The 23,519-nt window shown below is 59.3% G+C and overlaps 7 protein-coding genes across 7 annotated transcripts; 3 read left to right on the top strand and 4 right to left on the bottom strand.

Annotated features, from left to right (window-relative positions):
* Window positions 1-61: 61 nt before the first annotated feature.
* Window positions 62-5,510, bottom strand: PLICBS_008853 (uncharacterized protein; the record flags this gene model as incomplete). The annotated part of the gene is made up of 7 exons (XM_018324670.2): window positions 62-1,401; window positions 1,464-1,824; window positions 1,903-1,936; window positions 1,991-2,168; window positions 2,261-2,415; window positions 2,476-3,596; window positions 3,669-5,510. 7 exons carry the CDS (start codon window positions 5,508-5,510, stop codon window positions 62-64), a joined length of 5,031 nt encoding a protein of 1,676 aa, XP_018176064.2.
* Window positions 5,511-6,398: 888 nt separating this feature from the next.
* PLICBS_008852 (uncharacterized protein) lies at window positions 6,399-7,489 on the top strand (the record flags this gene model as incomplete). The annotated part of the gene is made up of 3 exons (XM_018324671.2): window positions 6,399-6,771; window positions 6,877-6,997; window positions 7,084-7,489. 3 exons carry the CDS (start codon window positions 6,399-6,401, stop codon window positions 7,487-7,489), a joined length of 900 nt encoding a protein of 299 aa, XP_018176065.2.
* Window positions 7,490-7,692: 203 nt separating this feature from the next.
* PLICBS_008851 (uncharacterized protein) lies at window positions 7,693-8,340 on the bottom strand (the record flags this gene model as incomplete). The annotated part of the gene is made up of 1 exon (XM_018324672.2): window positions 7,693-8,340. The coding sequence occupies one exon, from the start codon at window positions 8,338-8,340 to the stop codon at window positions 7,693-7,695; it is 648 nt and encodes a 215-aa protein (XP_018176066.2).
* Window positions 8,341-9,592: 1,252 nt separating this feature from the next.
* On the top strand, window positions 9,593-10,135 carry PLICBS_008850 (uncharacterized protein; the record flags this gene model as incomplete). Its single annotated transcript, XM_018324673.2, has 1 exon — window positions 9,593-10,135. The coding sequence occupies one exon, from the start codon at window positions 9,593-9,595 to the stop codon at window positions 10,133-10,135; it is 543 nt and encodes a 180-aa protein (XP_018176067.1).
* A 3,514-nt stretch (window positions 10,136-13,649) lies between these two features.
* On the top strand, window positions 13,650-15,105 carry PLICBS_008849 (uncharacterized protein; the record flags this gene model as incomplete). Its single annotated transcript, XM_018324674.2, has 2 exons — window positions 13,650-13,724; window positions 13,843-15,105. 2 exons carry the CDS (start codon window positions 13,650-13,652, stop codon window positions 15,103-15,105), a joined length of 1,338 nt encoding a protein of 445 aa, XP_018176068.2.
* A 351-nt stretch (window positions 15,106-15,456) lies between these two features.
* On the bottom strand, window positions 15,457-17,111 carry PLICBS_008848 (uncharacterized protein; the record flags this gene model as incomplete). Its single annotated transcript, XM_018324675.2, has 4 exons — window positions 15,457-16,029; window positions 16,097-16,341; window positions 16,460-16,939; window positions 17,027-17,111. 4 exons carry the CDS (start codon window positions 17,109-17,111, stop codon window positions 15,457-15,459), a joined length of 1,383 nt encoding a protein of 460 aa, XP_018176069.1.
* Window positions 17,112-20,871: 3,760 nt separating this feature from the next.
* PLICBS_008847 (uncharacterized protein) lies at window positions 20,872-21,876 on the bottom strand (the record flags this gene model as incomplete). The annotated part of the gene is made up of 3 exons (XM_018324676.1): window positions 20,872-21,195; window positions 21,259-21,478; window positions 21,557-21,876. 3 exons carry the CDS (start codon window positions 21,874-21,876, stop codon window positions 20,872-20,874), a joined length of 864 nt encoding a protein of 287 aa, XP_018176070.1.
* Between the last annotated feature and the right edge of the window lie 1,643 nt (window positions 21,877-23,519).

Here is a 23,519-nt window from a genome sequence, read left to right as displayed (position 1 = left end):
TACATGTACAAGCCGTTTACAGACTTGGACTGGACAAAAGTCCAGTGCGAGCTCTCGTTGTCTACCAATCTGTGTTGGGGTCAATCCTCCACTCATAACAGTCATTTTCCAACGTTCCACCCTGCTTCCCGTCGACACCCCCACAGTTGCAGCTATCTATAATGGCATGCAGGTACTTGGAGCAGAGCTCCTTGCCCTCAATGACATCTCGCTTCTCAATGTCGGTGCCGTTGTTGCTGCCAAAGTCATTCACTGACCTCGCAAACGCCGTCTCCTTGTTGACCCAGCTGCACTTGTCCAGGACCTTGAGACTGATGGTGACGAGGAGCGGCCACGGGTCTCCGGAAAACGGAAACTTGAACTCGTACGAGTATCCTGCCTTGAGGAGGGAGCCCTTGTCGTAGAGCTGGTTGCAGTATGACTTGATGGCGTTGTCGATGCGCACGTGCTTGGCGGCGTATCCCGAGTTGTAGCAGTGGCGCGAGTTGAGGCGGGGGTCACCCTGTCGCGGTGAGGGCTTGGGCGTCGGCGAGGTCGTCGTGGTCGTCTTGGTCGACGAGCTGGAGGATGACGACGACTTGGCCGGGCATGTAATCATCTCCTCATCGGGGACGTCATTGCCGTCCCAATCGTCACCGTGGTCGCCAGTGCCGCCAATACCCCAGGGGTCGTCGCCGTACTGCCACGGCTGCTGGTAGCAAGGAAAGTCCCAGAACTCGCATCGGCCAACCCAGGGAGAGGTGTCGACGCCAATCATGGGTTGGATGGCTCTCTTCGGCCAGTTGCCAGAGGTGGGCGGCTTCGCGTCCGGTCCGATCGAGGGAGGAGGCGTCGGGAATGGACCAGTCGGGCTGGCCCAGGACTCCTTTCCGTCTGGGCCCGTATACTTGACCTGCGGCCATGCCGGAGTCGTGGCCGGGATGGGGAAGAATGGTTCCAGGCCTTGTCGCTTTCCCTTACCCTTGGCGCTGCCAGCCGTGATAGTCACGGGCTTAAACACCATCTTGGTCAACGTCAGCGGCGGCTTGGTAATGGTGCTCGTCCAGCCGCCACTGCTGACGGTGATGAGGGGATAGTTGACGACGCGGGTGGCGCCCGTCCAAGGCGGGATCTTGACGGTGCAGGGCGCCGAGCAGGTGAAGCTGGGGGTGTCCATTTGCCAGATCTTGGGGTCGATCCACGTGAGGTCCTCGAAGCCGGGCGCGCTGCGGCTTACGTCGAAGACGGAGATTTGCGTCCACTCCGGGTGCGAGTCGACGTTGAGGTTGTCGGTGGCTTTGATGCCCTTGCCGTCCTGGACGGCGACGTACTTGGCGCCGATGGTGATGAGGTTCTGGATGCGGACGTTTTCGAGGTTTTCCTCGAGGAGGACCATGACCTTTTGGCATGTTTGCGTGTCGACTAGGGACATGCAATTAGCTCCATCTCCCGGGCATTGCGTTGCGTGAAGTAGTAGGACTTACTGCAGTCCTGCGCGTAGGTCGAGAACCACGAGTAGATGCCCGCACCAGCGATAAAGACATTCTCAGAGCCCTTGATGATGACGCCCCACGACTCGTCGCAGCCGCTAAACTCGTCGTCGGCCGCGCACTTGTAGCTCGGGTCGCCGGCGAAGACGCCGACGGCGTCCTTGAAGGGCAGAGGCGGCTTGGGCGTGGGCTGGTAGTAGGGCGACTCGGTCTGGATCATGCCAGCGAAGAGCTTCTTGACGTTGTGGAAGTTGTACTGGTAGAAGACGGAGTGCTCGGACGAGGTGCCGTAGAGCCAGACGGGGGACTGGCTTTCAATGAGGAGACCGCGTGCCACGTAGACGGAGTTTTGAACCTGCGCGATTAACAGTTAGCACCATCGACCATAGGCATGGCACTAACACTGCAGGATAGAAGCATTGTATCGGCTTACCATGTCATTGTTGGCGTCGTTCAGGTCAGGATCGCTAGACAAGTGTCAGTATGCCAGACGCTGCGGCGCAAGACAGAGGAAGACCAACTCAATCATGTGGTCGGCCACCCAGAGCCACATGTTCTCGAAATATCCAGAGGCCTTGGAGGTGATGTGCATCATCAAGCTCGCGGCGTTGCAGCCCTCGTCGATGCCGCTCTTCGAGGGCGGGCATTCCTTGGGAGTGAGGTCGGTGCCTGTGGCACCACCAACTCGGGCGTGGCAATCTGTAGGTAGCGTCAGCCTCAGCATCTTTGTGGCAAAGTAGCGAATATGGGAGGTCATGGACAGAGTCAGCGCTGCTAGACTAGGAACTTACCCCAGAGACCAGCGGCACCGGGGCTGCTGGCGCGCACATTCCACTCGACCATGATCAAGCCCGGCGCGGGTCCGCGGCTGGTGAAGATGAGGTCCTGCATCTCGATGGAGCCGACGTCGTTGGCATTGCCGACCTTGAGCATGACCTTGGGCTTGCTAGAAAGTCGTCAGCATCATCATCACAAAAACACTAAACCGGGCTCATTGGGGCCTCACGTGGCATCTCCGAAATATTTGCCCTTTGCAACGAGCTGCGACCACGTCTCGCCCACAATTTTGGAACCCACAGGCACAGTAACAGTACCGGTGAGGATGTATGAGCCTGCGTCGACAAAGAGAATCTTGCCCTGGCTGCCGTACAGCGCAGTCTGGAAGGCGGCGGTATCATCCGTGACGCCGTCACCTTTGGCGCCAAAGTCCTTGACGTGGACAAAGTCGCCAAGCGCGCTGTTCTCGTACTGCGGCTTCTGGCGCTCAAAGTAGTTGCCCTTGCTGTCGGTCAGGTCAGAGTCCCGGTGGAAGCCGGTGATCTTGCCACCCTCAGAGAAGGATCGAGCCGCCTTGGACGAGTAGACGGGACCGAGCGCCCAGTGGTCGACCATGGCAGACGGTGCGAGGAGCGTTTTGCCGCTCGTGTCTGCGACGGCCTTGTCGACGCCAGAGAAAGAAACGTGCTCGATCACCACACCGGTGCTGCCCGTGCCAGGCTTGGAGTTTGGCGGCGCAATCAACACGGCGGTGCCGACACCCTCGAAGCTAGAGTCGATGACGGAGATGGAGCCGATGTTGCCGTTCGGGGAGTTCTTGCCATCACGCTTTGACCTCTTCGACGCCGGCTTCTTCTCCTCCTGGAGAAGCTTGAATCCCGTCTTGACGTTCTTCATGGTGATGGACTTCCACACCCAGCCCCAATCCCAGATGACCTGAACGCCCACGTCACAGCCATTGAACGTGAGTCGCTGCGCCGTAAACTGCTGGTTGCCGCCGTAGATGCCATAGCCGCCACCAGTAAAGGTAATGTCGGACATGACGCCGCCGCTGCCGTTCTCGGCAAAGATGCCCCTCTGGCCGGTGCCGGCCTTGGCGATCAGCTCGACGTTTTGGATGCTCGTGGCCTGCGCGACCTGGTAGTGCAGGCAGGCCACGTTCTGGGACGCGCGCGTGTCGGTGATGTCGATGCGGATGTTGCGAAGCTGGCGGTAGAAGTTGGCCGTGTTGACGAACCACTCCTGGTCGCGGCCGTCGATGCCCGTGCCGCCGCCCGTGTACTTGTCGGTAGAGAGGACGCCGAGGCCGATGAAGCGCTTCGAGGCAATGAGAGTCGGTCGGTTGTTTGCCTACAGATACAGTCAGATAAACATACACCATGACAAGAGGGGAGCACCTGGCCCAGCTATGGGTGCACTCACGTCTCCAATCACCTGGGTGCCAAATGGCATCTCAATCGTCGTAGAAATAAGGTACTTGCCCGGAGGGAAGTAGATGATGGCATTCTTAGTCGTAGAGCCATTGCACTTTTCACCGCATCGCTTGCCATCCTGCATAGCCTTGTTGATGGCCTTGGTGTCATCCGTGACGCCATCACCAACGGCACCGTAGTCGACGACGTTGCGATACACCTTGTAGCTCGGGTCGTCGCCCCACGGGACGCTGCCCTTGCGAGCAATGTGCTCCATCCAGTATGAACCAGATTGGCTCGCCGCGGCGGCCGCCTTCCAGACCTTCTGCGTCACGTTGTGGCGGTTCTGGCGCGCATCATCCTCGGCGACGAGAGCGGCAGCAGCGGCAATCTCGTCGGTAATGTTGAGCAGCTGGTGAACTGGCGCGGCGTCCTTGTCCTTGTTCTGGCGGATCTTGAGGGCGCCCGTCACGGTGCCGGGCTTCAGCTCGTACCTGTTGCGCAGGGGGTTGGCCAGGCGGGCGGCGTTGAGCTTGCTCGACTCGTCGATGGCCTTGTCGACAATCTTGCGGGCCCGCTCAATGGCAGACATGGTGGTGTTTTTCACGAGAGGCGCGTGATTCACCGTTACGTTTCTCTTAACGATGGGGTTGGGGTTCAGCGTGTCAGGAGACGGGGTGGTGTCCACGCTGTGACTGGGGACCTTCTTGACGCCGTTGACCTCACGAAGGTTCGTCACCCTGGAGGCGGCGGCAAGAGACCGCTGGAGCAGCTCGCGCCAGGCCTTGTCACTCTCCTCGTCTTCCTCGTCCTCGCCATCCTCAGGGGATGCCGGAGTACTCTCGTTTGAATAGATGATGTGCTGGCTCAGCGTCCCGCTGGTGAGCTTCTCGAGCTCCTCCATGGTGACGGTATTGGCCCAGCGGCGAAACTCCTCAGGCGACTGCTCATCACGCTTGGCCTGCGACACGGGCCTTGTGTTGTCGACGACGTCCGGGTCGAGCGCCGAGTAGCCAATGACGCGCGCAGCGACGCCGTTGGCAGAGCTCGTCATGCGGAAATGGAACCCGGCAATCTGCTTGTTCCTGTCGACACCGGGCGGCCAGATGCCCAGGCCGTTGATGATACGCTTAAGCTCGTAGCGTAGGTAGCGATGCGCCGTGGCCTGCCAGTTCTGCTCGGCCTTGACGCCGGACCGGCACTGGAAACCGGCGCATCGGGTTTGCGACGCGCCGCCCTCGCGGCCGTTGCCGGCGATGCCAGTGCCGTCACCACCCTCAATCCACGAAGCGGCGGGGAACTCGTCGCAGGTGTAGTAGACACCCGACTCTCTGGTGACCGGGCCGATCACCAGTGGCGCGAGGATGAAGTTCAAGCCATCTGGAGGGGGGGCAAGAGCAGTAGTCCACCACGCTCCGTCGTGGCGCCAGACAGTCTCCTGGTCGGTGTGGGGGCAGTTATTGGCAGCCACCCAACCCGTCGGGCAGCTCTGGGAGCGTCTATACGACGAGCGGCCGCGGGGTGACCTCTTGCGCGTGCTAAAGTCAAGGTGGAACAGGGTGTTGTCCATGCCGCGGTTTAGACCGCGCGTCGACTCAAAGAAGTTGTCGGCGTTGCGGCAGATGGCTGTCATGTAGTAGCAGTTGTATTCAAGGAAGACGGCGTACGGGTGGACGTCGATGACCTCCTGCCACTGGTCCTGGGACGTGGGGCGCCATAGCCGGATTTCACGGCCGTTGGGCAGCTGGTTCTGGATGACATAGGTCTGGATGTACTGACCGGAGACGGTCAAGAAGGAAAGACTGAGAAGCAGAATGGAGGAAAGGAGTGATGGAAAGTGTTGGCGCGCCATGATGGCGGATGCCCCAGAAGGGCGATACTACGAGAATGAGTGTGGATGGGTAGAGAGAGTGGAAAGCATACAGAGTACACTCAAGGGGATATCGGCACGAGGCGTCTGCGCAGCGGCAGGAGAGAGGATGCTCGCCAGTCCCATATGCTCATATCTGAACATGTAGCTGTCTTATACGGTCCAGTCTTCCGGGCGGTACCCTTTGACTTACACGGACAGGGGCAGTCTCGCCCGACACCGAGTTCAACGCGGCGCATCCCACGCAACGTCTGCAAAGGGCAAAGTGTATGCAGAATTCGCTTATGCGGTCCCATGACCACAACGCCAAAGATCGGTCTCGCAAAGCTGCTCGGCTGGCCGCTCACGCTGACGCGAATGCGACGTTGACGCGATGGGTTGCGCATGTGGTCTGGTCCCGGCGACCACCGGGTTCGTTCGCGTTCATGTTCCTGCAGGGGCAGGACCGGTGTGCGGCCGGACTTACTGCATGTGGCAATCGCATCGAATTTGACTAGTGCTGCAGTGCTACCCGCGGCTTCACGACGGAAATCACACGCCGGCGTTTTGCTTGAATGGTCGGCATTTGCTGACGGGGAAATTCAGGATGGGAAAGGAGAAAATTGGCCATTCTGCTGATCAAGGGACCATGTTGGAGTTGGGGGCGTGTCGATCCTGGAGTCTAGGCTCTGTTGACTTATACAGACTCGAGGGACCACTTTGCCGTGGTGTGGTAGCCGCGGATTGCCATCGAGTCCAGCTGTGTCCGGAGTTATCGCTCAACAGTCTCTCATTTTCGTGGCCAAAGTCTGTCGCTCTTTGTATTTCTCGATTTCCCTCACTCTTCCTATCGCAGTTCATGTGCATTGTTCTTTGGCACGTCCAGTTGCGATGAAGGCCTCACTCCGCGCCACGGCCCTCGCCGGCCTCGTCCACATCCAGCTGCTCGCCCTCTCGACCTTGGTGTCGCCGGCCCTCGCCAAAGATGAGTGCCAGCCGTATTCTTGGGGCGACCCGACCCACGGCTTTGCCCTCAAGATGGCCAACAAGGCGGCTGCCGACGACGGCGACGGTGCCCCGCCCAAGGCCGGCGAGGTCAACTGTCGACAGCAGAGCACGTCGCCGAGCAGCGTCAACTACTACACCTGCACGGAAATGGCGGATGAGCACGACATTAGCGTCGAGACGTTCTTCGTGATCAACCCGAAGCTCAAGAAGGACTGCAGTGACATTCAGCCCAACACAAAGTACTGCGTCAACGGCTGTAAGTCCCTTCCCACTCTCCCTCAGGCCCAAGTGATAGAGACGCTTTTGCCTGCACCGCAAATAGCACACCTGATAATAACTGCGTGAATCCTTTTCTGTTTAGTTATTGAGCCGTTGAGAGCCTACGATGGCAAATGCGGTCCTCCCAACAACAACGCGACCTGCCTCGGCACACAGAAGCAATGCTGCAACTCCCAGACCTTTACCTGCGGTGACAACTACGAGTGCGTACTACCTCCTCCCTGTCTTCCCTTTCGTTCGCCATCTCCGAATCCATAAGCTGACCGCGATTCTTCTTTCGCTGGGACAGGGTCGACTGTGCCCCCGGCATCTGCTGGGAGGGCGTCTGCCCCGGCGACAAGACCTGGAGCACCGACGGCACATGCGGCGCGCAGCACGGCAACCGCCAGTGCGCCGGCAAATGGGGCGACTGCTGCAGCCTCGGGGGCAAGTGCGGCACGGGCCCCGAGTTCTGCGGCAAGGACAACTGCCAGTCGGGCAACTGCACCAAGCCTGATCCCGGCACGGGCGGCGGCCGCCCGCCGTGGCTGACGGGCAACTCGACCGACGGGACTTGCGGCGGGCCCAAGGCTTACACCTGCAAGGTCATCTACGGCAACTGCTGCAACAAGAATGGGAGGTGCGGATCGCTGCCGCAAGATTGTGGCGACGGTTGCCAGCCTTTGTTTGGGAAGTGTGGCACGCAGTCCAAGTGATTGGGATGCGCTGTGTTAGTCTTGTGCGTATTAGATGGCCACGGCGGTTAGCTTAGGGCAGCTTGTTGCATGTGTGCGGCAATCACTTCCGTCTTGAAGCTTTGTATTAGGTGTATGTGCACCTTTTGTCATTGATCATTTACTGCCACTTGAATCGAAGCAAAAAAGAAAGCTAAGAAAAATACAGGCCATGCGCGCAGCCATCATTGCCTGGACCACTGCGCCTCCTCTGCACGCCTCTGCCGTCCCACGACGCGCATGCGCTGAGATGATATCCATGTGCTCTCCTTCTCGACCGCCACGTCGTCGGGGTACGGAAAGCTAACCATGAGCTTCGTGTCCTCAGGCCACGGCTCCCTCCCACCCGCGTTGATTTGCAAGAAGTGGCTGCGGAGGCTCATGAGCCACGGGTGCACAGCAGCGACATAGTCGCCAACCGTAACGAACCCATCCTCCTTGCCGGCCACGACAGTGAGCTTCTTGACGTGCGGGGGCGGCCGGAGGCCACAGCAGCGGCACGGGCCCTCGGGGTCGTCGTCCTCATCATAGCTGTGCTCGTCCTCCCAAGAGTCGGCGGCATCCTGCAGCTCGTCGCTGCCCACCGTGACGGACGAGACGGGGGGCTCGCACAGCGAGGCGTGCGCAACAGGGTGCAGGTTGGGGCCGTTTCCGTCGGGCGCGGTGCCGGGCAGGAAGCCGGGCTGGCGGGGTCCCGCGGGGTTGTTGACTTGGTCCATGACGAAGATGGAGTCGTGCATGGGGTCCTGGAGGATCCAGCAGAGCCGCTCTGCTTCAAGGTTGAGCTGCACGCCGGAGCCCGCCCAGAGGACCTCATAGGAGGGGTACGGCATGGCGGCGGGCAGTCGGGTGGTGTGCGAGCGCTGACGAGATGCGCTGAGGAGAGTGGCAAGCGAATGCTGGGTGGGCTGACTTGGTTGAGAAGAATACTATCAAGACGTGCCTTCCCCCGCCCGTGTGTTGTCGGGGTGCCGCCTCCTTTGTTGCCACAGTGTACGAAGTATGGTTGTCGTCGCTGGCCGGGCCCAACAGGGGTCGCAGACGGCAAGTTGCGAGAAGCCCGATGCTACGTTGTTGGCATCCGAGGTGCAGCCATTTTTTCGGCCATTCGATCCGATTAGGCAATCGCCGCCAGCTGTTTATTTCCGCGGGACTCGAGCCTGAGATTGCTTGGTCGCGATGCCGACGAGCTATTTGATGGCGGTCGTGCGAGGTAACACGTTCAAGCCTCGGAACGTCTAGCCACCGGGCGCGAAAACATACCCAATGCGCTAATTCGCACAATACATGTGAGTCGATTCGAGGTGCTATGTGCCGCCATGCCCCCTGCCGCTGCCGCAAGCCGAGGGCCGCCAGTTGAGGGCAGCACAGTGGAGAGGCAAAAGTTCCGGATCTCAGACGAGTTTGCGGTATGGTTAGTCGTTGTGCTAAGCTTAAAGCCGACGAAAGCCTGTCCTTAACTCAGACGACGCCACGATGCTGGACCCCTGTCGCTGTTTCCTGGTGCCGAAGGATCGCCGTTCACGTCGAGGCCCAGTTCCAGCAAGCTCAGAGCTTGGAACCCCCGGCCCAGGCGGCAGCGCGCTAGGGGCAATGCGGACACTCGTACAACCGTATACTCGATGTAAGCCGAGCAACCACATGCACTGTCTCTGCGAGAACGAAATGTCTCACGAAACTTTGCAGCTACTAGTTGAGCATAGGGTTACAATTGCGCTCGGAATAGCCCTTATGGGCTAATATCCGACCGCAACTAGATCTCGTGATGGCTACAACGAGACTACGACGGTGAGACAGCTGGCAGCTGCAAGCCACGACGGGCCATGGAAGCGAAGCCATCAATATCAACGCTCTTGAACTTGCACGGTGATTGCCTGGAACCATGGGTCGCAGGCCGCCAAAGACGCATCTACTGCGGCCGCTTATTCAATACAAAGCAGTGTGAAAAGCAGCGGCGGCATTATAAATGCCTACGGATGCCGGTGTAAGGGCTGAGATCTCTCGTAGTCTGTCTCTGTGTGCCATCAAAATCTCACCTCCACCACCACCACCCTCTACACTTTCCACTTGAAACAACCGCCCACCATGGTCAAGCCGTCCTACCTCATCCCTCTTGCCGCCGCCGGCCTTGCCGCCGCCAACCCCCTGCTGGGTGCGCGAGGCGCCTGCGGCGAGGGCGCCGACAAGGTCTGCTACGGCGTCTCGGGTGGCGAGCCGCAGCAGCTCGACCCGGAGGACATCCAGTACGTTGCCGACTACCTGCGCTACATCGGCGAGCAGAACACGGGCGCCGCCAAGTTCTGGAACATGCCCAAGGCCGTCGACTGCGCCGAGTGGTCCCTGCCCGTGCCCAACGCCGGCACGGTCCTGGCCCTGGCCAAGCACATCAACGCGCGCGTCAGCTCCAGCATCCTGTACGCTGACCTGGCGACCACCATTGACGGCGGCGAGGGCGCGACCGACGCCCAGAAGAAGGCTGCGCTGTTGGGATGCGGCGCCAACGGCGGTCAGCTGGGCGTCAAGGCCAACACGACCAACCCGCTGTACCAGACGGACGAGTACAAGAAGAGCGGTGCCAAGCCCGAGGGCATCATCATCAAGCTTGTCAAGGCGCCGAAGACGGCCTAGTTTTGCACAGAGAGATACAACGAATGCATGTGTCATGACGGGATGCGATGATTAATTGCCGCCTGCTTCACCTATTGTTGAATCCAACTAAAAGCACTTCCCCTTGGTCGACTCGTGACCTTGCATTATGCGGTTGAGGGAGGTGATTGTAAGCCAATGGCTGTCCCTAGCAGCAAAGCGTGTCGTGAGAACCCTGGCAGTAGTAAAATATAGGCAATGAGGCTCCATGTCCCGCCTTGGAGGGGTTGCCTTCAAGTCAACTTCAGGGGTCTCTCTATCGTCCCCCACGGCTGCTGCAGGGACTCGACTGCACCGGACGGCCCGCTCCGCGGCGAATCTCCGTTGAGGGACCCGGTTTTGCAGCAGAAACGCTCAAGCAGCGTGCAGTAGGGCTGACGTTTTCCGTCTAAATTAGGCAGCCCGGTAGACGCAGCGTTTCATCGTCCCCAGGGCAAAACGGTCCAGCTAATAGTGGGCACGGCACATAGCGACAGACCTAAACGCGCAAACAGGGACATGGGGGTTCTTAGTTATAAACATGGCATGAACGCCGGCGTGCTGTTCGCAAAGAGGCTCCGGACGCGACCGACTGGCCCGAGATCGACACATGCATTCTCCAGTCTTGGCCTAGCAGTGCTAATCCGGCCTTGGTTCCGTGGTCTGGTCCCTGGAACGCCAAGCTCCAGAGGCCCTTTGTGAGTTGTGGAAGAGTGTACCGAGGAGTTCTGGTCTACCTTGCAAGTCACACACCTGCTGCAAACACCTTGTTCCTCCGTGCTCTTCCTGCTACTAATTGGCCAACACTCGGCCGAGTCCGTGCCTGCGGCGATTCATTCACGTACTTTGCTACGTAGCATTCCGCTGCCTGCCACGGGACTGGCCCAGACATCATCACGCTAGTTTCGTAGGGTTCCTACTTCGCACCGGTGCAGACGCCGGGCCAAACCAGGCATTGGTATAACCGCGGCCATCCTCGGTCCCCATCCTGGTCCCTAAGATGAATTGAAGTCCGTCAGGAGATCAAGCGGATGTAGCTGAAAGTCGCGCGGCAAGGGGGGAACCTGGTAGAGAAGCAATATTACCCATCTCATGGGCCACCGTTGCCGATGCATTGCCTGTTGGTTGGATTCTTCACGATCTACACGGCTGGCGTTACATGTGTGTTCCTTTTCCCCAGTGATAGACAATATGTTTGGCACTTGGAGGGTGCAACCCATGGCCGTCGCGGGAGGGCCCGTCCGCCAAGTACATGGGTCGCAGGGCCTGCGCAGCCTGTCTCGGCAGGCCTGCAATGCATGCCGAGCGAAAAAGGTATGTCAAAGTTGCTGCGCCTCGATCTTCCCTTGCCGATCTTTCGCCGTTACTCCTGTCTCTTCAACTCGTCCTCTGTCTTCCTTGCCATTTGAACCTCCTACATGTCTTCTCGTCCGCCAACTCCTTCTTACAGTCTTCTTCTTCCTCCTCTCTTCTGACTGACACGAGCCTGCTCCTGCATGTAGCTAAGGTGTAGCGGCGAGAAGACTGGATGTAGCCGCTGCAAGACCTTGGGATCGCCATGTCAGTATGCCAGTACTCGACGTCGACAGCGGGGGAAGGCCGATGAGCGGCAGGATGCAGGCCACAATACCGACAACGACCGAGACGACTATAACGACGGCTATCGCCAACAAGACAACGAACACGACAACGATCACGAGAACGAAGGCAACGACACAGCAACGAACGCATCCTACAGCTGGATGGAGCAAGGATTCTCTCCGGAATGCCTGGCGATATCGGCAATGGAGGGCTGGTCATCGATGATGGGCGTTGGCCAGGAAGAGTTTGCCGTTCCATTGCCGCCAAACGAAACGCCTGTTAACCTCGACCACCTTCCACTGTCGCTTTCTGATATAAGCACGGATGCAGCATACACACCTTCGAGCGCATCCTCGAGCAACGACTCTGCCGCCGACGCACGGTCATGCTTCTCGGCACCTCGCGGAGGATGTCTACAGTACCCTGATCAACTGCCTATCGCGTCCGACATACATTCGTCCCCGGCATTGACCGACTCGTCATGGCATGATGATGGGTTGTTCAAGCCCAACTTCTCGGGAGTGGATAGCCCTATCTACAACCACTCCTCCGCGGAGCGCAATCGCACATTTGAGCAGTGTAGCTGCCTCGAACGTCTTGTGCTTCTACTCGACGAGTTTGAACCCCCGTCTGCCTGCCAAGGGGATCAAGGTGCCCACGCAGCACCATCTACACCAACACCAGCAACAGTCGAGGCCACGTTCACCGCGCTCAAAGAAGCCCTCGGCCACGTCCAATCGACGACAGATTGCACGGCATGCGAAACGAAGGTCGACGCGACGACCGTGCTGGCGCTGCTAGTACTTCGCCTAATCAAGGCGCTGCGGCTCCTCCTCCCCGCCACGTTAAGTGCCGCTGTTGCGGCGGCGAGCCCCCTGCCTGGTCTGTCACAAGAGACGGCCTTGTTCGCGAGTAGTCACAAAAGTAATTTGCAGGTAGAGTGGCGACGCGCCATGTGTACTGCAGCGCTGGACTTGGCCCGGCGTCTGGAGTCGCTCGCGCAGGTCATGAGCAAGAGGGCTCTCGCGTCGCATCACCGGTTTTTGGTGCAGCGGTTGATGACGGCGCAGGTCCAATTGGCGGCCTATGTGCAGACGTTGCTGCTGGCCAGTATGGATCTGATGCCATAGAATACAAAGTGCAACAACAACATTGAAGTTGCCGCAGAATACACAAAGCGGTTCCAAACAACAGGAAGTCTCGGTAGAGTCGGTGCCAGTCAGCCTTCAGGACCGCCAGAACACGGTCGTGAAGTTCGGGGCTATAACATGTCACAAAGCATGATGCATAATGCTCGACTATCGCATTAGCACCGTAGATTCACAATCTCGAATCTTAGTAAATCGTGCATTCAAAAGCAGACTCGGCGGCAAGTCAAGGGGACCGCACAAGGACTTCACGGAGAGGCCGACCCCACTACCCCTCCAAGCCCAGGGTTGTTTGCTGCCTGGATGCTCGTCGCCAAGCTGGGGATGCCAATGCTGATCAGTTCAGCGCGTTCCGCCACGCCATTCGCTGGCACAACTGTGGCGATGGCTTGGGTCGTCAGCACAGCCATCCCCGGACGGGGCCACAGGGCGGACGCAACGGCGCCGCCGCAGAGACGGGGCTGAATGAAGCTTATGTTGTCATCACTCATCAAGCTTGCCGGTTCATGTGCCAATTCAGGAACAGGACGCCACCAGGCGAGTGGCATTTTGTCAGCTTGTGAACGACAACGACGTTTCCCACCACGCGTTGTCAACTCTTTATTTTCTCTTGTCTCGGCCGGCCAGTTTTCATTTTGCTTCACGATACCCCTTCGATATAGCCTCACTGCTTCGTCTTGCGTTGCGCGCAGCTGGTGTTTCGCCGCATCATTACATACTCAACTGGCGATTGCCCTCTCCCACGACTAGACGCGGGGCCAAGCAGGTCTCGGCCTCGGGCGCCCAAGATGCAGAAGCCGCGGCGAGGGGCGCACAGAAAGTCAAGACGCGGGTGCACAGCATGCAAGGCCCGGCACGTCAAGGTACGTTGCCAAACATCGTATTTTCCGCCCCAGATGCCGGGGGTCCTTTAACTCCAACATCATGGGTTCTTGCGACGGGATGTCGCGAGAAACATGGCTCATGACGTCTTGCCTGTAGTGCGACGAGCAAGGCCCTCCTTGCGCCAACTGTGCAATCCGCGAAGTCGAGTGCATCTACCTCCCCACGCCGAAGCGCGACCAGTCGCCCACCTGGGTCATCGAGTCCTACAACTCCAACTCCAACTCCAACTCCGCGTCCTCCAACAGTCTCAGCCCTGTGCGCCGCCCTCCCGCACCCGCGACCGTCTCGCCGCTGTCCCTCTCCACCTCCGAGTCCTCCAACCGCCTGCTTGAGCTCGAGCTCATGCACCGCTGGTCCGTCCGCACGTGGCAGGGCATGTACAGCCTGCCCACCTGCCAGTCTTTTCTGCAGGAAGATCTGCCGCGCCAGGGCCTGCGGCACGCGTTCATCCTCGATGGCATCTTGGCCCTGGCGGCGGTCGATGCCTCGTTGCAGGCGCCGCCGGGGGATCGCGCAACCGCGCGACGATATCGGCGCGCGGCTCTCGAATACTGCAATAAGGCGAGTGCCGAGTTTCGCGTTGCGTTGAACATGCAGACCATCACGCGCGACACACTATACCTTCTCGCGACTTTTGGCTGCATGGCGGGGTACTTCAACCTCATTATATGGGATGACGATGGCGGTGGCGGTGAAAGGTCGGAGCAGACGAGCATACTGGACCGCGTCCACGCCTCATTCGTCATGTTCGTCGGGTGCGCGCAGACAGCAGCCCTCAACTGGCAGTGGTTCTTCGACAGTCCAACGTCCGCACGCATAGCCGCAGAGGACTATTACCCACGGCTCGAGTTCATGGAGCTGATAGACCCTCAAACGAAGACAGCCATCAACCGTCTCTCGACCGTGAACCGGCTCGTGCGGCTGCCACCGACGGGAGACCCGGCGCAAGACTCGGAGGACGGGCAGCAAGGCCCATTGACGTACGACGTGTGGTCGTACCGCATCGCCGTCGGACAGACCAAGTACGCCTTTGCGGAGAACGCCGTGGGCCGCATCAAGGGCTTCCTCATCAGCGTGCCGTGCATGTGCGGGCCCGAGGTCATCGAGGGGCTGCGCACACGCGAGCCCGTCGCCATGTTTCTGCTCATGTACTGGGGCGTGCTGCTGAATGAGAGCGCGGCGGATTCGTGGCTATGGTGGGCGGCCGGCCATACGGGGCGGGACGTGGTCGAGGCGGCGTCGGGGGTGCTGGTGCTGTCGCCGGTGTTCGCGCTGGAGGATGTGCGTGAGGGTATTGCGTGGGCAAGGAAGCAGGTCGGGCTAGACCCTGTAACGCCGGTCATCGAGGAGTTGGTGTAGATTATAATCCCTGGCCACTTGATGGGGGGTGCCGACGCAGGACATAGGCATAGTCATAGACGTAACAGAACCCCAAGAAGAGCCAAAGACCCGTGGCGTTCCACGTGAAAGCATTTTGGCACATCAGACGGCTACTCCATCCCACGTCGGGGTTCATGTTGACGTTCTCCGTCTGCACCCACATGTACAAAGGCACCGCACTCAGGGGTCAAACATCACAGCTCTTGAAACGTTCCTTGTACTGAACTGTCCAGTCGTTCATGTTGTCAAAACACATGTTACAAGTCATAGCTGCTTCCAAACACAGACACGCATAACGCCGTACGCATAATACCCAGCCATCATCCTCGTCTAGGTGGACCCATCCAGCTCGATGCTCATCCAGCCAAACATGCCACACGCCAGGCCCAGCAGCAAAATCGTCGCAATACTCGCGCCGACCTTGTCTCCCGTGGTCACGGGCTTGGCCTCCTTCTCGATCTTGCCGTCGCCGCTACCGCCGCCGGGGTTGCCCTTGCTCGTGCCGCCCGTCTTGCTCGTGGTGGGCGGCTTCGCGTGCCCGATGAGCAGGCTCTGCACGGCGGCGAGCGCGCTCATCTGCTGGCCCGCGCCCGTCTTGCCGTCGTACTTGTGGTCGCCCCAGTGCAGCCCGCACGCGCGCCCCGTGTCGCCCCCCGTGCACTGCGACACGGCTGCCGCGGCGGACGTCTTGAGCACGGGGAGGATGCGCTCCGCCGTGAAGGGTGCCAGCTGCGTGATTTGCGCGTACCACCGGTGCACGAAGCCCTTGTACGTGAACATGTCCGTCTTGCATCCGTTGCCCGGCTCGCATGAGATTTCCGTCGCGATGTCCTTGGGGAAGAAGGTCTCGAGACCGTAGGTGATGAGCTTGTCGAGGCGGTCCTTCCACTTTTGGTCTTCGGTCTGCGACAGAGTTAGCATTTTGAGAATAACGACGGGTTGTCTCGCAATATCGAGCACAGGTACTTACATGGTTGTACATGAATGCCGCGCCCTGGGCGAAGATGGCGTTGTTGTACGAGTACTGGACCTTGTTGATGTCCTTGCAGTCGTGTTCGACGTTTCCTCCGTCGTAAATCGCATACGTCTTGGCGTCGATGAGTCCGATCTTCTCTACCCAGTCCCAAGTCGTGTCCGCCCACTTCGAGTAGGTTTCGTTATCCGTGTATCGATACAGTCGGGCACCCATGTTGAAGAAGCATCCATTGGCGATGCCTGCTCTGGTCAGCGTTCTGCGCTCCCGCTCTCCTCTGGATTCTGTGTATGTGTCTCTTTCTCTTTCTCCGGCCACATGCTCCTCATCTCCAGATCTTCAGCCTCGGAAATTACTCACTGTTCTTGTAGCCATAGCCGTTGTTGGAAAAGGGAATCTGCCATCGCAGTCCACCGCCGCACGTGTCGTCGTGTCGGTCCGGGCTCGCCTGTGTGTTGAAGACGGCCTGCGCCAGGCCCAACCACCCTGGCCGATCGGACGGGGGATCCGGAAACTTGTTCTCCGCCGCCGACATGGCGGCCATGCCCCAGAACGCCTGGTCGTCGTTTCCGAGCGACGCGGTGACGTTGCGCGGCATGTAGTCCTGCCCCTCGCCAATCTGGAACTGCATCGCCTGAATAATCTCATCATTGTACGACGAGTCTCCCGTCCAGGCCCAATAGTCGATCAAGGTCCCCCACATTGCGCCGCCCTCCCACCAGTAGTAGTCGCCTGCGGGCGGCGGCCCGGGGAGGATGCCGGGCGTGCCTCCGGATTCGTTGCCGTGATAGTACTGTAGCATGTCCCAGGCCAGTTGGCCGGCCGACTTTCGAATCGCGGCTGTGGGCGGTCAGTTAGTCGCATTTGTCCGATCCATATGCCAACACGTGTTGTCGGGCGTTGCCCTCGGGGGAATCGGGGGCGCACCATCGTTGTCGAGTGAAAAGACGGACGCCGCCGAGGCCAGGCCAGCAGCCGACAGCAGCGTCAATGTGGATAGCGAGTGCATCATGGCGATAATCGTGACTGCCAGGTGCGTCGAGCACACATCGCAGTCAGGGGGAGCAAACGAGCGACAAAAGACAGCAGCGATATACGCGACAGACCGTGCCTTGGTGCAGGTTTGCGCGCGCAGTCTCAAAAGCCAAGCACTTTAACGGGCGTGGAGGTACTGTAGTTGAATGTACGAAGTTGCGGACGCCTCTGCGGAGGGCCAAGCCGGGAGCCAGATGGAGCGAATTGCTTGGAACGTGGGAAACGGGGGGCGGCCCAGCGAGTGCTCACTCGTATGACATATGGTGCCGCAAGGGCAGGTGAGATGTTCTCCACGGGAGGCGTCGCTGGTTGGCCTGCGAGCGATGTGGGAAAAGCCCGAAGCAGATCCCTTCGTATTTCTCAAAACATCTGACAGGACGGTCGAAGGCTAGCGCTACACCAAGTTGTTTGCTTCTCCAGTCTTTTTGGCCACCAGGGGCGGGTGATGGGGGGAGCAGCGCCGCAGAGACGATGGGTGGGGGGGCGCCGTTCTCTTTGCATGCTGCTCACGGCCGACAACTCAAAAGACGCTCGCAAAGACAGGGCTTCCAGTCCGGGCGAGGGAAAATGGGGCCTCGTCGCGGGTGGCTTGACCAGACGGCCGCGTTCAATCCAGAGAAGCATCAACAATGGCGACCGGGTCGCGTGCTCGCTGGCCGCACCGGTCAGAGCGACGAGAACGAGGCAACATGCCAAAAGACCTTGGGCCAGCGCCCATCGGACATCGGGAATAAGGTGAAATTGCAAGCTTGCTCCGCCACGATCCTTAGGCTCTTCCCTCTGCAGGCCAAAGTCTGGGGGGCCGGAACGGCGCTGCTCCCACTGCCAGGCTGCGCGAGCCAGGGGTCAAGGCGGCCGGTCGTCGCCCATCTTGGAATTGGAATGCATCTGGCGGCCTGCGGGCGCGGCAGGCGCGAACACAGCGGGAGCGAGCGAGAGGTGCCCCAGGGACGAGCGGGCGGAGGGCCTCCTGGGCGTTCCTTGGCGATCGGAATCTAAGCCTGCGCCAAACGGGTCGCCGCCAGGCACCAGACGAGAGACGGGGGGCCACAGGCTCTCGGCCGGCTCGCCAGGGCAAAACCGCCATCAGCCTCCTTGCCAGCCAGTTGTGCCAGGAGTCAGGACAGCTGTTCCGAGCCGCCGGGTGCCTCGGATGGTGTTAACAACTCAAAGCCAAATAAGAGTGACAACAGGGCAGCGCCACGCAGCCCAACGCCCTCACCCGCCGTTATGCTTACTCTTTACCATGAAGGAAGAAGGCCCCCTGGCATGGCAGCAGTCGGGCCAGCCTGGCTCCAAACGACGCAAACGTCGGCCAAGCCGGTTGCCGGCAACGATCCCGTCCACAGCGGGTCCCACCGCGAAGTTTCAAGTGGCGCTTTGCGGCAGGGATGGGCAGCGCCGATGCAGCCACTAACGAGAGGCGCGCGACCTGAGTGGTGGCCCTGCCCTCGCGGGAAGTGCGTGGGTGTGGAATCTGCGAATGGGTGTTGGCTGGGGCTGGAGCTGGGCTCCGCGCGAGTGGACGCGGGTGGGCGGCGGCATTGTGATGTGCCCGAGGAGCCGCGCGTCTCGGCTCCCGCAGCGGTTGGCATGTCGTCAACGCGTTGCCGGTTTCTCATCAACGCCCAACAAACGCGGGGTGCGATCGCGAGCACAGACCGTCTGTGAGGGAGTGTCTTGCTGTGTCGCGTGCAGTAGCATTTGTACGTCGCGACAATCCCTCTTCAGACCAAAAGGGGTTGCTGCCCCTGAACATCTGAGCACGCGCGCGCATTCACCACTACTTTACTTGCGGAAACCGTACCCTGCGTCAAGGGTGTGCTCCTACGCTACGCGCTTACTATTACTTGGCGAGCTCGCCCCCGTGCAGAAGACATTTGAGCAACTCTTTCAAGACTGTGTTGTGAAAGGGGATGATGGATAATTCGACGAGATGTGTGAAAGTGCAAGGGTTCATGTTTGCCGTCGTTGAAGTTTGGAGCTCCGCGGCCACTACAAGCCAGCGAAAGCCGTGGGCGCGAGGACCAGTCCATTGATTGCGTACCTGCACTTACGCATCGCCACAGAGATGCCTCCTGTCTACGTCCAGGCCAGGGTTCCTCTCTGTGTTCCAAGTCTCACCACTTGAGTATTGCATCAGGCCATGGCCAGAATACGCGCCTCCTCCCACGCCGCAGCGCTGCGCTGGATGCCACAATGGGCCGCATGCTGCCCGCGACCTGCCACGAGCCCAATGTTCAGATACATTGTTATCGGCAGGGTAACGCAAGTGACTGCCAAGGTTGTTCAAATTCCAGAACACCCCGCCACCCCGCGCTCAGGTTGCTCCTCAAGAATTGTTTGCACCCAGCACCTGACCCTTCCTGGTTCTCCGCGTGGCTGAGGCCCAGAAGCCTCCATGATCCGGTTGTTGCATAGCCGAAAGGCTTACCGTTGGTCTCACCTACGCACGACTTGGTGATCCAGCTCCATTCTTCGAGAAAGTGAACACGCGACCAGCAGGGGAGCATACCTTTCATAGCCGTGATCAGTCGCCTTGGGGGGAACTGCTTGGAGGTGCCGCTATGTGGCAGAAAACCTGAATCCCTACAGAGATAACCTGGGACAGCCAACCTGCGATCTAGGGATATACATGCACAGGCCAGAACATGAACTTGCTCAACCTATCGTGGACAGCCCTGCCTATTCCGACGAGTACGTCTTTTGGCATCTCGTCATCAAAGGCAACACTGTTACGGGAACTCCAGCCATGGTCATGTACCCAGATAGAAAGCTCCACCACTGCCGCGGATGAGATTATCTGCCGAAGTCCAACAAGCGTACAAGTAGTGCTCGCATTTATAGCACTGGGCAACACTTGGCACAGGCTCGTTCACCATGCTTTTCGTCTGGTCCTCCCCAGCCACTAGACTAATCCGAGCAGAGCCATGGATTCCAATTCCGCGACTACTTCTCGGCTGACCAATCTGGACTACAACAACCAGCAAGTGAACGAAGCCACGGCGACGCTGTGTCCATCCCAGGCATGGTAGGCCAAATCGAGGCCGTCACGGCCAGGGGCAGTATGTTTATGGAGACTACGAGCCACTTTTGACTGGACAAGCCTGCTGCGAACACCCCGCATTGCGATCTTGTGCATTTAAGCGTCTTGATCATATGTATGTCTTCAGCTTCTGCCGCTGACTTCAATTGCTGCATGGAAAAGCGTCTCTTCTATCCTGGGTGGCACAGGTGGTGTAACTCTCCGTTGACCAGATAGGAGTGACATACGCAGGGCGTCGTGCTACAATACAATCAAGAACAGAAGTCAAATTTATTTCCAGTCGGCCCTCTGTCAACTCATGACACATGGTCTCTGCACGTACGAAGTAAGGAGTACCGCTGGCAATTCGCTCCGAATGTGTCTCTTCCCAGTTGCACGTGCAATAGCGGGCTTCATGTTGTATGGGTTTCCTACTACTTTATATATCCGTTGAGCACCACGGGCGTCGGTTGGCGGGTTCACAGAGCTCCAGACCCCTAACAGGTATGGGTCACGTCTGACAGTCAATTCTATGACTCGCCGAGGTTTATTTGTCGCTTTCTAAGTACATTTTCGTCGTGCCATTTATACTCGGCACGACTTTCGCCAACACCACCGCGAAATATCTAACTAGTTCGATACTATTTGAAGTCTGAGTGCAAGAAGCCGGCGTCCCTTTCCAGGCGTACGACGCCGTGTGGTAGTCCACAGCTTAGATGGAGCAGGCCACGTCGTAGACCTTGAACTCGCTGCAGCTGGGTGTGGCCCAGAATTGGGTGGCGGGAGCCTTGCCGATGTTGCAGTACTTGTACTGCTCGCTCCACTGGAAGGACTGGCACTGCGCGTTGGATGTGCAGAGGGCCTTGCAGGCGGCAATGTTGGGCAGGCTGCCGGTGCTCTGGAGGAGAAGGTCGTTGCCCCAGACGCAGCCCTTGATGCCGCAGGTGACACCGACGGTGGCCGTCTGGGTGGCGACGACGTCGATGGTGTGGGTGGAGGTGACGTCGACGGTGTTGGTGACGGGAGGCAGAGTTTCCTGGCCGCAGCAGTCAGCAAGGATCTCTAGTCAGTGCTGTGAGGAAGAGTTGTGATCACTTACAACGGCGACGACGGTCTCGGTCGAGGTGGTCAGGGTGACCGTCTGCTGGATGGCGGGCGACGGGCTGGGGATGAAGCACGAGCACGCGCTGCTGACGCGCTCGGGGGGGTACGAGGCAGAGAGCCAGGTAGGGTACGGCTGGGCACCGCGCTTGTAGCGAGGGTCGGGAATCGTGCTGTACTGGGTCACGATCTCCGTGGCCGTGGGGTTGAGAAGGTCACTGGAGGGACAACATGAGCATTCTTGTGTACAAGTAGTGCAGCGCGCACAAAGGGGCAGGGAGGGTGGGCGGTCATACTCGACGATGACATTGGTGACAGTCACGGGAGGCGGCGTCTCCGTGTTGGTCTTGTGGTCCGTGGCGATGGCGTACTGCGTGTTGACGACGGTGGACTGGATAAAGGTGGAGCAAAAGGCGCTGGCCGAGGAACTGTATCGCTTGTCGCGAAGGTTGCGCAGGCAGTTGTCGGCGTTGCAGACGTCGCGCTCCTTGACGAGCCGGGCGATGTCGCGCGGTATGGCCAGGCCCTGCTTGTAGTCGATGGTCACGTCCGGTTCCGAGGGGACCGCAATGGCGGCGGCATGGGCCGCGAGGAGGGCGAGGAGCTTGGCCTGCATTGTGTCTGGTAGAAGAGGGCGTTCAAGGAAGGTAGTTGGGGCTTTGGAGGTGGTGAGGATGCAGGCGAGGCTGTCTGGTTTGATCTGAGAGCAGAGAAATGGATTCACGAGGTCATCACTCTCTCTTTATATCGTTTACGTGCTAGACCTAGTCCCTTTTTCCTGGCGGTCGCATGCACCAGACGTCACTTGTTCTGTACAACCAAACACACGATTGCAGCTTCATCGTTGCGGTCAGTGTTTGCTCTGCGGCTGAGCTGGCAGCCGGGTCGGGCAGCACGTAGTCTCGCCACGACAACGCAGAGTATTGAATGAGGCGTCCGACTAACCGCCGCCTCCGGACGAGGCCGCTCACGATGTGCCTGGGTCCCCCTGAGGCTCAGGCTCAGCCACTGCCGGCACACGCAGCGAGATCCGGCGGGTTGGCGTCGAGGCCCGAGGGAGGCGGACGGCCCAGGCCAGGGCCGAGCCAGGGGTGGTGGGCTTTTCCTGTACGAGGTGCCGTCCCGGGGACCAGATCTACCGGGGCTGGTCGGGGACTCGGGAGTCGGGACTCGCATGGCACTCAGCTCCCCCACTGTGCGGGCGCCTTGCCATGGCCAGCTTTTCCCGATCGGTGCGCAAACTATTTGTTCACTGGGCACGCTTGCTTCTTTGTTGGTGCTGTAGGGCTGAGTGGGAGCATTGAGGCCAGGCTCAGCCGCACCGCAGGAACAAACAGCCAGCCGCCGTACAGGCACGAACCACTAGGGTGCGAGCGACGACGATGACTGCCGTATTGCTCATTTAATGCGCGAGCGGTGGCTGCAGGAGCGGTGTATATATCGGTGACACGAGCCGCTTGGGTTGAATCGGTGCCAGGCTTGGCGACCGAGCGGGAGGCGAGTTGGGTTGCTACGGGATGCGCTCTGGACTCGTGGAGCGAGCGATGGACTGGACTGGCTATTTCTGGCCCGCACTTCGTTGACGGCGGCGGCTTGGGCGCGTGGTCTTGCTGTTTCTGGCCGGCTCGCAGTTGAGGCTTGGCCTTGCTCTCAGCTGAAGACTGGACTGGACGGGAGGTAATGGAGCCCCGTAACACTCCGACTAATCGCGGCATTCATGTGATTTGGTGACCCGGCGGTGTCGCACCAACGGCGACTCGTTCCAACAGACCGTTGAGCATGTTGGTTTCATCACGGTTGTCAATAAATACCACGTTGAGGTGACATCTTGGCTCTTGCAGCCAAGCTCCAGCTGTATACGAATCATGCAGGGTGTAACCCTTGTCAAAGACGATGACACCACGAAGTAGAGAGGGCGTAGTCTTTGCTAGTACGGCTGTGGCTTGACAGGGAAATGGTAAATGTACGTATCCAAATTGACTCCACTCATGCTGTATGTGGCCCGTGGAGCGTTTGGTCCGCCTTTGAAGAACCCGTAGCGGGGTGTGAATGAGCAACATGAACACTCGATACAGTCGTCAGCAAGGATCTCCGTAATTCTAACAGAATATCAACGCCTATCTCGGGTGGACGCGATGCTACATCGCATAGATTGGGATGCATGCGAGACTGGAAGGCACACTGAAATAGCTCAATCTCTATTCAACATCTCCGACCACGTTAGAACTTCATTGGCAGACAAGGAGTGACGCCCATCGA

The sequence above is a fragment of the Purpureocillium lilacinum genome, assembly GCF_023168085.1.
Source record: "Purpureocillium lilacinum CBS 284.36 DNA, scaffold_6, whole genome shotgun sequence".
In the NCBI taxonomy this organism is placed as follows: domain Eukaryota; kingdom Fungi; phylum Ascomycota; class Sordariomycetes; order Hypocreales; family Ophiocordycipitaceae; genus Purpureocillium; species Purpureocillium lilacinum.
Note: the sequence above shows the minus strand (reverse complement) of the source record. Positions and strands in the feature narration are given on the sequence as shown.